Source organism: Melopsittacus undulatus, chromosome 2, assembly GCF_012275295.1.
Source record: "Melopsittacus undulatus isolate bMelUnd1 chromosome 2, bMelUnd1.mat.Z, whole genome shotgun sequence".
NCBI classification, from domain to species: domain Eukaryota; kingdom Metazoa; phylum Chordata; class Aves; order Psittaciformes; family Psittaculidae; genus Melopsittacus; species Melopsittacus undulatus.
The window spans coordinates 2,094,051-2,106,405 of NC_047528.1; the positions used below are offsets into that span (position 1 = coordinate 2,094,051).

At 51.2% G+C, this 12,355-nt stretch overlaps 1 protein-coding gene across 3 annotated transcripts in view; it reads left to right on the forward strand.

Annotated features, from left to right (window-relative positions):
- Window positions 1–9,403: 9,403 nt before the first annotated feature.
- The window catches only part of UVRAG (UV radiation resistance associated), a 90,542-nt gene continuing 87,590 nt past the window's right edge, over window positions 9,404–12,355 (forward strand). Inside the window, exon 1 of one of the 3 annotated variants that reach the window (XM_034074545.1) lies at window positions 9,404–9,562. In XM_034074545.1, the coding sequence (XP_033930436.1) occupies window positions 9,446–9,562 (117 nt within the window). In that variant the 5' untranslated portion in view covers window positions 9,404–9,445. Of the gene's footprint in view, window positions 9,563–11,640; window positions 11,872–12,355 lie in introns of those variants that run through there. The other 2 variants (XM_034074547.1, XM_034074546.1) reach the window with 2 other exon arrangements.

Sequence of the window (12,355 nt, forward strand, 5' to 3'; positions counted from 1 at the left end):
TATCCCTATCTAACATTCCTCATTATACCTGCAAGAGTCCTGGTAAGTCTGTCTTTTCCTCTGTCCTGGCTTGTATCAGCCTTTTGATTCCAATCTTCTTGTACTCTTTTATTTGCTCCATCTTGACAGAGCATTTCTCTTTCCTTCTCACTGGGATTTGACTCACAAACCTCTGTCTCCTGTTAAAAAGGGAAGGAAAGTATCCTGGGGCCTTTTAACCTGGGTTTCTAATAGCTGGGGCCACCTTACAGGCTGGAAGAGGGGAGCCTTTCCACTGTCACCTCTTTTTCCTCATGCATTTACATAGTCCCTGTTCTATTTCCATAGGATCCAAGACTGGTTTGGGTTGGAAGGGGCTTTAAAGCTCATCCAGTTCCAACCCCTGCTATGGGCAGGGACACCTTCCCCTATGCTTCAAATTGGAGCTCTCCCTTTGGCAAACAGAACTGGAACAAAAGGGTGCAGCACTAAAATGATGGCAATATCATGGCATTTGAGTACAGGCTCCTGTAATGGTTTATTCCTCCTGGCCTGCCAGCCATAGGGATTGGATTCCCCATCCCTGGCAGTGTTCAAGGCCAAGTTGGATGGGGTTTAGAGCAAGCTGCTCTAGTGGAAGGTGTCCATGCCCATGGCAGGGGCTTGGAACTGGAGGAGGTTTAAGGCCCCTTCAACCTAAACCATCCTATAGTGATTCTATGTTACATGGGTTTATTTAGGTTTAGCTGCTTTGTCCCTATGTGCAGGCTGGGCAGCAATATTCCCTCTATCCCCCGCATGTCCTGAGGTGGGATGGCACCAGCTTGCTTTGAGACCCTCCTTTATTAACGTAGCAGAAGCAGAACAGCGCTATCTGTAGTACGTGAGCAGTGATTTAGGATTCAGTCTGGAGCCCAATGGGATGTGATAAAAAGCGAGGTCATGCTGCCCTCATGAGGTGCTTGTCAGTATCTCCAGCATAGGAAAAGCTTTGGGGAGATGCCAATGGAGAAAGCATTAACCCGGACTGGAGCAGCCTCGTACGAGGGGGAGGAAACACAGAGTAGTAATGGATGCGTTACCCTCTGTGTAAATCTTTAATCAATCTGGCCCCAAGAAGCAGCATCACATGGAATAATGGATTTCTACAGTGCAAATCCTGCTAAGCTTCATGCTGGAAAATGATCCTTGGAATCCTGGTGCTATTTGGCAACAGTTCAGTTAAATGAGGGTTTTCCCCTCTGAAGGAGAATCCAGAGCATCACCCAAATGGGCAATTTCTTGCCTACTTCTGCTATGGGACCAGTTTCTGCAGTGGAAAGGGCAAGAAGAAGATGCTGATGCAGAGCTTTCTCTACTCTGTGGTCACCTTTATGCACGTTTGGATGTGAGGATGTTTTAACCGGCTATAAAAGAATCCTGGTGGGAATCTGAACCCCATCCATGTTCTGACTGTTTTCAGTTCCATGCTTCCTCACAGGTCTCACCCACCATTGCTGCCTGATTCTCACTCATTAGATTTTCCCTAAATACTTCCTGGCTTTGCCTCTGCTTTCCATTGTGATATGGTGGAGGTTACACAGGGCAGGGTGGCTCTCCTCTTGTCTTTGATTGAGACAAATATCAGCCTCTGTGCCTAGGGCCACTGCTTAGCATCTCTAAACCACTCTTATTGTGGATTCCTTAAGGCAAACACTGCTGTCTAAGAACCTTAATCATGGAATCCCAGCCTGGTTTGGGTTGGAAAGGACCTTAAAGCTCATCCAGCTCCAACCCCTGACATGGGCAGGGACCCCTTCCACTGGAGCAGCTGCTCCAAGCCCCTGTGTCCAACCTGGCCTTGAGCACTGCCAGGGATGGGGCAGCCACAGCTTCTCTGGGCACCCTGTGCCAGCGCCTCAGCACCCTCCCAGGGAACAGCTTCTGCCTCAGAGCTCAGCTCAGTCTCCCCTCTCTTGGGCAGGTTCAAGCCATTCCCCTTGGCCTGGCCCTCCAGGCCCTTGTCCCAAGCCCCTCTCCAGCTTTCCTGCAGCCCCTTTAGGCACTGGAGCTGCTCTCAGCTCTCCCCTTCAGGAGCCTTCTCTTGTCCAGGCTGCCCCAGCCCAGCTCTCTCAGCCTGGCTCCAGAGCAGAGCTGCTCCAGCCCTCGCAGCAGCTCCATGGCCTCCTCTGGTCTCACTCCAACAGCTCCACGTCCCTCTTGTGCTGCTGCCCCAGAGCTGGATCAGGGCTGCAGGTAGTGGTGGGCTTTGGTTTTATGTCTGAGCTGAAATAACATTGCCCTGGTACTGCAGCAGCAGTTCAGAAGGCAAAGCAGCTCTTACCAAGCCACGATTAAGCAGATTGCAAGTGCTCCATCACTCAAAACTCATGTGTAGTGAGGTCAGACCCTCCTGTGCTTGCTACAGGCAAGTCCCTGAGTAAGCACAATGGGGCTCATGGCTTTAATCCCAAAGGCCATTTCCAGGAGGTCCTTTAAAGCATCCTCATCCCAAACCATCTTGGCCTGGCTTCACTTATGAACCTTGGGAAGATGACAGCAGGACCTGGTGTGGCAGCAATCCTCTTCTACCAGGCTCAAAGCAGAACACAGCTCACACTGTTCCCCAACCAAAAAGCTTTTTTGGGCTTCTTTGAACATTTATTGAGCTTGTTAAAGTGTTTCCTGGTTAAAGCTGTTCTTTATGGCCCCAGTGATGAGGTCACAGCAGCCTTCCCAAGGCGGTTTTGACAACCCCCTGCCACTTGACCCCCCTCCAGCTCCTTTGGACAATGAGCTTTTGTTTATGTTGTTCAGTAAGTGAATTGAACCAAGCTGCTAAAGTCACTGGCAACCTCCTCATGGAAGTAAACATGTTGAAATGTCTCTTACAAAGGACAGCAATCAGGTTCACATGTTCAGGTTCCACTACAATCACATTCTCATAGCAAAATGAAGTGCAATATCCCTGAAGTTTGACAGCAACTTAGATTCATGCATCCATCACAGCCTGAAAATAAGGCAAATAACAGGTTTTGGAGGCAGAAAGAGAAAAGATTGGGTTTGCTGTTAAATAAAAACACTGGGAGAGTTGAGGTTGTAACAGATCAACTCCATCACAGGTTCATAGAATCATAGAATGGTTTGGGTTGGAAAGGACCTTAAGAACATCCATTTCCAACCCCCTGCCATGGGCAGGGACACCTCACACTAAACCATGGCACCCAAGGCTCTGGCCAACCTGGCCTTGAACACTGCCAGGGATGGAGCATTCACAGCTTCCCTGGGCACCCTGTGCCAGTGCCTCAGCACCCACACAGGGAACAGCTTCTTCCTTATCTCCAACCTGAACTTCCCCTGTTTCAGTCTGAACCCATCACCCCTTGTCTTATCACTGCAGTCCCTGATGAAGAGCCCCTCTCCAGCATCCTTGGAGCCCCCTTCAGACACTGGAAGCTGCTCTGAGGTCTCCACGCAGCTTCTCTTCTCCAGGCTCAACAGCCCCAATGTTCTCAGCCTGGCTCCATACAGGAGCTGCTCCAGCCCCTGCTCATCCTCGTGGCCTCCTCTGGACTTGTTCCAACAGTTCCATGTCCTTTCTATGCTGAGGACCCCAGAACTGCACACAGTGCTCCAGGTGAGGTCTCACCAGAGCAGAGCAGAGGGGCAGGATCACCTCCTTCTCCCTGCTGGTCACGCTCCTTTGGATGCAGCCCAGGATACGGTTGGTTAGAAAAGGCTGAATTGGTTAGGAAAGGGTGACAATGGAGTGTGTCCAGGATGACTGAGGTACAGCTACTGCTGCATCACTCAGTGCTGATCGGAGTTCCACCATGGTATCCTCAACACTGAGTGAACCTCATCCCACCCCAACATGACTTGATGAGGGCCTCACTGTAAGTTTGATCAAAACCCCACCAAAGATGCTTAGATAAAGCCTTGGGTGCCATGGTTTAGTGTGAGGTGTCCCTGCCCATGGCAGGGGGTTGGAACTGGATGATCTTAAGGTCCTTTCCAACCCAAACTATTCTATGGTTCTATGTAATCTGTTGGCTTCAGTGGATGTGAGATCAGGCTCCCTTGGTTGGATGATTCAGTCGAACAACACGTTTCTCACCAGCAAAACAAACACCAGCCTTTCCCCCAAACCAGAATGTTTTAGTGTGTTGGAGGCTTCAAAGAAATCATACCCATGGTTTTAAAGCAATATGGTTTAAGTGTTTCCCCAGAAATTAGGTTTGGTTTATGGGCTGTTACTTCATGATTGGCAATTGTGCCGTGAAGCCTCTGACAGGGAAGAGCCCAGGTGCCAAATGAGAAGCTCTCCATGGCAAAAAGACCCTCAGTGCCTAAAGAAGTGACCAAAATTACCACTTACCTCTTGTATAACCTAATGGGTGTGTGAATAAAACTGGTTGGTAAAGGTTAAGGTGGGGATCACCTTGTTCTGACTTAGCGCTGCTCATCTCCTTCATGGCTCTATCTCATTTAAAACATATTTTGTTTCCCTTTCTCACTTAAAATAGATGTTGAAAATATATATTTGAGTCTAAGAAGGAAGTTCTTCCATGAAAATAATAGCTTTTCTAAGCACCAGGATAGTAATAGATATCCTAAACATCATCTGCACTCCAAACCACCAGGAATCCCCTTCTATCCTCCATGGATGCTGTCTAATGGTTATAAGCTGAGGTGAAGATGTCTTGTACTGGAAAGGGATTTCCTCTGTGCTCATAATGTGACCAGAACAGCTTGATGATGATGATGTCAAAAGTACAATGAAGTCTACCTTAGGTAGCTGTGAGTATCTTAAAGCAGATTAAAACCAGCTCTGGGGATGAAGCAAATGCATTCATCTGCAACTACAAATACAGACACTCAGAAACACATTGGATGTGAAAGGGTCCAGGGTTTAGTGCCACCAAACCCAATCTCTTGCTCAGTTTCTAGCTTGAGTTTGATCTCTCCAAGGGCAAAGTGAACCAAAGCCTTTCAACCCCCCATCTGTGGCTGTAAATTCCATCATTTAACAGGCATTCAGTGGCAAAACTTGAGCTCTTCCCTGCTCTTTAACTAGCTCACAAACTGGAGGTACTTTGTGCTGCACTTGGAATCCTTCCATCCATCAGCAAAGAGTGTTTGCTCATTTGAGTGATTCTGTAATGATCTCAGACCTCAATAAGAAGCATATTTGACCTGATCCATGGCAGAAGCAGCAATTACTGTTAGCCACAAAGTCATTGCTTCCTTTCCCAAAGTCCTAACAGGCCAAAACTTGCAATGAGGTCTCTTCCATAAGCTCCAGAATGACCTGCAGGCAGTATCTCACCACCACATGTCGGTTGATAGGACACTAGCCCATGGGTCTCCAACTGGATGCCACCAAGCAGAAAGCAATGATACAGTACTGCTTCAAGAGATGCTGTCTAAGCCTTCAAACAGCATTTTGGACAGTACACGAGGGGCATTTCATGCAGCTTTCCCCAGAGGGTGTTTGCTTTATCCTGCAGGATGGTTTAAGCTACATGGTTAAAGCTGCATTGAGTTCTGTTAATGTTCATTATTTTCTGGCTTTCTTTTCCACAAAATGGTCAAAATAAACTGCTTGTGACTTTCTTATAAGGTCAAAGTGAGGAGCTGCTGGTGTGAGTGTTGGGCACATAGAATCATAGAATAGTTAGGGTTGGAAAGGACCTTAAGATCATCCAGTTCCAACCCCCCTGAAACAAGGTCAGTAATAAGGTTGTGGGTTTGAAAGCTCTTTCCCCCCCTGTTTCCTGTTGGATTCACTTCATGAAACCTTGAGATCACAGAATCCCAGACTGGTTTGGGTTGAAGGGACCTTAAAGCTCCTCCAGCTCCAACTCCTGCCACAGGCAGGGACCCCTTCCACTGGAGCAGCTGCTCCAAGCCCCTGTGTCCAACCTGGCCTTGAGCACTGCCAGGGATGGGGCAGCCACAGCTTCTCTGGGCACCCTGTGCCAGCGCCTCAGCACCCTCCCAGGGAACAGCTTCTGCCTCAGAGCTCAGCTCAGTCTCCCCTCTCTTGGGCAGGTTCAAGCCATTCCCCTTGGCCTGGCCCTCCAGGCCCTTGTCCCAAGCCCCTCTCCAGCTTTCCTGCAGCCCCTTTAGGCACTGGAGCTGCTCTCAGGTCTCCCCAGAGCACAGCAGAGGGGCAGGATCCCCTCCCTGAGCTGCTGCTCACACTCTGGGGGTGCCCCCAGCACACGGGGGGGTTCTGGGCTCCAGCACTCACTGAAGCTGGGTCATGGGGAGCTGCTCCTCACCCAGCACCCCAAGTCCTGCTCCTCAGGCTCCATCCGGTCTCCCCCAGCCTGGGTTTGTGCTGGGATTGCCCCAACCCAGGGGCAGGACCTTGCCCTTGGGCTGGTTGAGCTCCATGAGGTTCACATGTTCCCACCTCTCCAGCCTGTCCATGTCCCTCTGGATCCCATCCCTTCCCTGCAGTGTGCTGCCCACAGCACATAGCTGGGGCAGTTGGTCTGGTTATGGATGTAGGAGCACTCCCTGCATCCGTGCACTTGCTGCAGCCACAGGAATTTCATCTCTTATGATAATCAGCTTCCGAAGCATCCACAGGGACATAATGAAGGTCATGCTGTCATTTTCAATGTGATGCAGACAGATAACACCAGCCTTTTGATGTGGTTAGAAGATTTAAATGGCAGTTTCCTAAGGCCTCAGTAAATTACAGTGTCCTACGTAATGCCACGTCTATGGCTGAGATCGGCAGCACTGCTCGAGTGACTGCTCATAAAGCAGGATAGAAGAAGCTGCTCCATATCTGCATCTTGGATGTACCCTGCTTAAACCATCCCACCAACCCTAATTCATTAGCTAATTATTCTAAACGCTCAAAAGATGATAGTTTTGCTCAAATTTAGGCATAATCTGGGTTATTAAATGATGCTTATCATGTTGAATGGTCACTGTGATGAACTGTGCAAGGCATGGAGTTGATTCTCAAAGGCCATGAACATCAAATGTAAACCCAAAACCTTATCCCAACTAACTCCTTATTCGATAATGCCCCTGCAAGCTGTTCCTTGTCACATTAGATGGCAAAACAAGCAAGGGTAAGTCTAAAATGTACACTATGGGGCCTAAAACTTACCTAGCATGAGCAGGAAAGATCCATAGGGATATCTGTGGAGCTCTATCAGTTCCACTGCTACATTAATCATTAATGAATCAACGTGGGATTTGGGGTCATATCTGAATTATCCTCTGGGGGAATTGTGCTTTTTAGTCCCTGAATGATGGGTTAGGGCTCTTAGCCTTCATTAAGTGTAATCTCCATATACAGAGCTTGCGAGCTGCTATGATGAGGAACTCGTGACTTTGCCAACGGCAGTATTTTAAGATCATAGAATCATAGATAGTTATCTGCTGCTGTGGAAAGGAAGGAAAATAGGGACTTCCTGCTATGGTAATGTCATAGGGACCTTAAATTCACCTAATCACTATGTTAATATCCTGGGTTTGGCTGGGATGGAGTTAGTTTTCTCCCTAGTAGCTGGTACAGTGCTGTGGTTTGGATTAGGATGAGAATAATGCTGATAACACACTACATTTAGAAGGGGAAGGTGAAGGAATGGGGGAAGGTTAGTCAGGGGAAAGTCAGTATTATCCAAAAATGGACTTTTTCTTTTAATTCCGGTGTTATTTTGGGTGAGAAATCAGTTGTATCATCATATTGTTCCTGTAAACTGATTTGTAGTGATTTATCTCAGCAAAAACTGTGTTTTACAACTGTGAACCTCTCAGATTTTATATACAGTTCAGAGCTAGAATTAGTTTTGCTGGCTAGATTAAGCTTATCTAAAGAGCTTCACACTTGGAAAGCATTCCCAAATGAAATCAGAGAATCCCAGCCTGGTTTGGCTTGAAGGGACCTTAAAGCTTATCCAGATCCAACCCCTTCCACTGGAGCAGCTGCTCCAAGCCCCTGTGTCCAACCTGGCCTTGAGCACTGCCAGGGATGGGGCAGCCACAGCTTCTCTGGGCACCCTGTGCCAGCACCTCAGCATCCTCAAACATTCAATGGTCAACTCATTCATAATAATAAAAACACTAAAAAAAGGAGAAAGAACAATGAAAACTGGAGGAAAAGTCAAGTTTCTATGGAGGAAAAGTCAAGTTTCCATGAGTCTGATGGCCATCCTTGCACAAGTTATCCTCTTCCATCCTTCTCCTTCCCCTGCAGCCACTCACCATGGTCTCCCTTTCTCCAAAGCCCTTCCTAGGAGTTAAAACAGAGCTACCAAAGTTCTCCCCTCGGTTTAACACCTGGTGACACATCAGCATGGACCTTCTTCACCAAATTATGTGATTCTATATGTGAGAGCCAAATAAATTCCATACTTTGAGCTTAAACTTTGTGCATTTTGGAGCTGTGGTTGAGGTTAACTTTATTATTGGAAGATCTGGGAACCAGCACATCTTCATTTTAACTTCTGATGAAAAGAAGCCCTACTATTGCAGTGCTCTCAATAGCAGTGTGCTATTACCAAGCATCCAGACCTGGTGGAGATCACGAGGTTCAAACGTAGTCATTTTGGACCTGTTGTAGCAGTTTGATTCATGTCCTGGTTACTGGTTCATTACAATACACGTGCTCCTTCCTTTTGAACTTTCCATCTTCAACTTGGAGGATTGAAAATTGCTTCTTAAAGTGAAATATGGGGAATTTTTTTCTACCAAAGTGTAGAAAATGCACTTGGAATGACAAAAATGATCTTAATGTTGACACTGTGACCTACAGTAAACCTGGAGAGAGGCTTGGGACAAGGGCCTATAGGGCCAGGCCAAGGGGAATGGCTTGAACCTGCCCAAGAGAGGGGAGACTGAGCTGAGCTCTGAGGCAGAAGCTGTTCCCTGGGAGGGTGCTGAGGCGCTGGCACAGGGTGCCCAGAGAAGCTGTGGCTGCCCCATCCCTGGCAGTGTTCAAGGCCAGGTTGGACACAGGGGCTTGGAGCAGCTGCTCCAGTGGAAGGGGTCCCTGCCCGTGGCAGGGGTTGGGGATGGATGGGCTTTAATGTCTCTTCCAACCCAGATCAGGCTGTGGATCTGTGAACAACCAAGACCAAACTGCATGCTATAGTGTATGTATATAGTATATATATATGTATATAGTGTATATACACTGGTGCAACACACACCAACATATCATGAATACTGCGAACCCATGAGCACTGCAGGTGAATGAAAGCTTCCAACTGGGATGATCTCCATGGTGTTGAAGATACACAGTGCTGAGGATGGGAATACAGAAGAGGAGGAGCAGAGGAGGACAATGCTCTCCAGCACTGCACACCACACTCAGCCCTTCCAAGATCCACCCTTCCCAGTGGGAACAGGCATTTCCAGTGCTGCGGCACGCGCCGGGACTGGTGTTCCCAGTGCCGAGGCAGTGGGATGGGCATTCCCACTGGTGCAGGACCCAGTGTCTCTGCACTGCAGTGGGATGGGGACCAGTGTCTCCAGTGTGGCCACCTACGCTGGGCAAGCGCTGCAGGGCGTCGCGGTGATTGGTGGCACCAGTAAGGCACGGGGACGGGACTGGCGCTCCCAGTGCGGTATGGTACGTGGGGATGAGCCTTCTGCACCGGGTGCATGGTGCCTGCACAAGGTGGGATGGACCTTGGCTGGATGGACCATTGGGGTTGGCTGGATGTGGGGTGGGATGGTGGGATGTGGGGTGGGATGGAGGTGGGTGATAGAGGGGGGGCTGTGTTGGACCTTGGTGTGTGTTGGCAGTGGGGTTGGCCTGATGTGGGGTGTGCTGGTGGGATGTGGGGTGGGTTCGGTGTGATGTGGGATGGGTTGGTGCAGTATGGGGTGGGTTGGCATGGGGTGGAGTGGGTTTGGGGTGATGGAGGATGGGTTGGCATCGTATGTGGAAGGTTGGTGGGATGTGGAATGGGTTGGTGTGATGTGGGTGGGTTGGCACTGTGTGGGATGGATTGGTGTGATGTGGAATGGGTTGTCACGGTGTGGGATGGGTTAGCATGGTGTGAAGGGGTTAGCATGGTGTGGGGTGTATTGGTGTGATGTGGAATGGGTTGTCACGGTGTGGGATGGGTTGGCATGGTGTGAAGGGGTTAGCATGGTGTGGGGTGTGTTGGTGTGATGTGGAATGGGCTGTCATGGTGTGGAATGGGTTGGCATGGTGTGGGATGGATTGGTGGGATGTGGGATGTGTTACTGTAATGTTGGGTTGGTTGGCATGGAGAGGGGAAGGTTGGGTTGTTATGCTGCAGGTTGGTCTTTTGTGGGGCTGCCTGGTGTGATATGAGGCAGGTTGGGCTGATGTGGGGCTTATTGGTCTGCTGTGGGGCATGTTGGTGTGATATGGGGCAGGTTGGTGTGTTGAGTGGCAGCTTGACTTGTCCTGATGCAGGTAGACAAGGTGTAAGGCAGGTAGACATGAGGCAGATTGGTTCATATAGAACCATGGAATCATGGAATCAATTGGGTTGGAAAAGCCCTTTAAGCTCATCCAGTCCAACCATTCCCACCCCTGCCCCATGGCACTGAGGCCTCGTCTCCACGGGCTGTGAACCCTTGCAGGGCCGGTGCCTGCAGCCCTGCCCTGGGCAGCCTGTTCCAATGCCTGAGCACCCTGTGGGGCAGGAATTGTTCCTCAGCTCCATCTAAACCTGCCCTGGTGCAGCTTGAGGCCGGTTCCTCTTGTCCCATCCCTTGTTCCTTGGGAGCAGAGCCCAGCCCCTCCTGGCTCCATCCTCCTGCAGGCACTTGGAGGGAGCCATCAGGTCCCCCCTGAGCCTTCTCTACTCCATCTGAACCCCCCAGCTCCCTCAGCCCTTCCCCATCACCCTTGGGCTCCAGGCCCTGCTCCAGCTCCATTCCCTTCTCTGGCCCCGCTCCAGCCCCTCAAGGTCTCTCTTGCAGTGAGGGGCCCAGAGCTGAGCACAGGATTCCAGGTGCAGCCTCCCCAGTGCCCAGCACAGGGGCACAATCCCTGCCCTGGCCCTGCTGCCGCACTGGTGCTGATCCAGGCCAGGATGCTGGGGGCTGCCTGGGCACGAGCTGCTCATGTTCAGCTCCATCAATCAGCACTCCCAACATATGGACGCAATGTGGGGCAGTTTAAGCTGCTATGGGGCACGCTGCAATGATATGGGGCAGTCTGGCTTGCTGTGGGGCCGTCTATGGGGACATGAGGGTCCTCCCGGCCCCCATCAGGCCTCAGGGAGCGGCGTGCCCCTCCCACTCCCCGTTGCCATGGCGCCTGACCCCGCCCCTCCCCGTTACCATGACGACAGGCCCCGCCCCCCCCCCGTTGGCATAGCAGCAGCTCCCCCCTCCCCTCGCCCCCACCCAGCAAAATATTTTCGTCCCACCACGTGATGCAAACAGCTCCCCCACACGTGACGGAAGCCGAGCTGTGCCAATCAAACCCACTCTCCTCCAATCAACAGCCGCGCCTTCACGCTCTCCTCCAATCAGCAGCCGCGTCTCCAGCCGCCGTCCCGCCTTCCGGAAGTCAGCGGTCCAATCGGAGCCTGCTCCCTTCGCAACGGTTTGACAGGGGCCGCGGTGATTGAAGTTGCTTTTAACCAATAGAAGCTCGAATACGCACCCTAGCTCCCGCCTCCTTGTGTCTCCGACCAATAAGCGCGCGGTACGCCCCCTTTGTCCCGCCCCTCAGCACTGCGGTAATATGGCTCCGTAGCGAGCGGCCCGGGCCGGTGGTGCCGCCGCCATTAACCCCTGCGCGGCCGGCGGGGAGCTCGGCCCGCAGGGCTCCATGCACAGGCGCTGCCCGGCCGCTGCCGTGCATTGAGGATGAGCTCGGCCGCCGGGCCCGGCTCCCTACCGCCGGGCTCCGCCACCCGGGCCCTGCATGTGGAGCTGCCCTCGCAGCAGGTACGGCAGGCCTCGGTGTGGGGACGGGCCCTGAGGTGATCCTTGTGGGGAAGGGGGTGTTCTCTGAGGTGTGGGGTGCTCCTTGGGGTGTTGGGTACACTGAGGTGTGCCCCTTCAGGTGTGGGGTGCTCATTGAGGTGTGTGTGTGGGGTCTCTCTGAGGTATAGGGTGCCCTGAGGTGTAGGAGAGGGTATCTTAGGTATGGAGGGGGATGCTACCACAGGTATGGGGTGTAGGGGGTATTTCCTCAGGTGTGGGGTGACCTGAGGTGAAAGGGGGGTGCTGCCTGAAGTATGGGGTGCCCCCGGCTATAGGGTGGACTCTCATGAGTTATGGGGTACCTTGAGGTTGAAGGGGTAGGGTGTAGGGTGCCCTGAGGTGTAGGGGGGTGTCTCTCTGAGGTATCGGGTGCACTGAAGTGAAAGGGGGTGCTCCCTAAGATACTGGGTGCCCTTTGAGTTGAAGAGGGTTTCTCCCTGGGGTT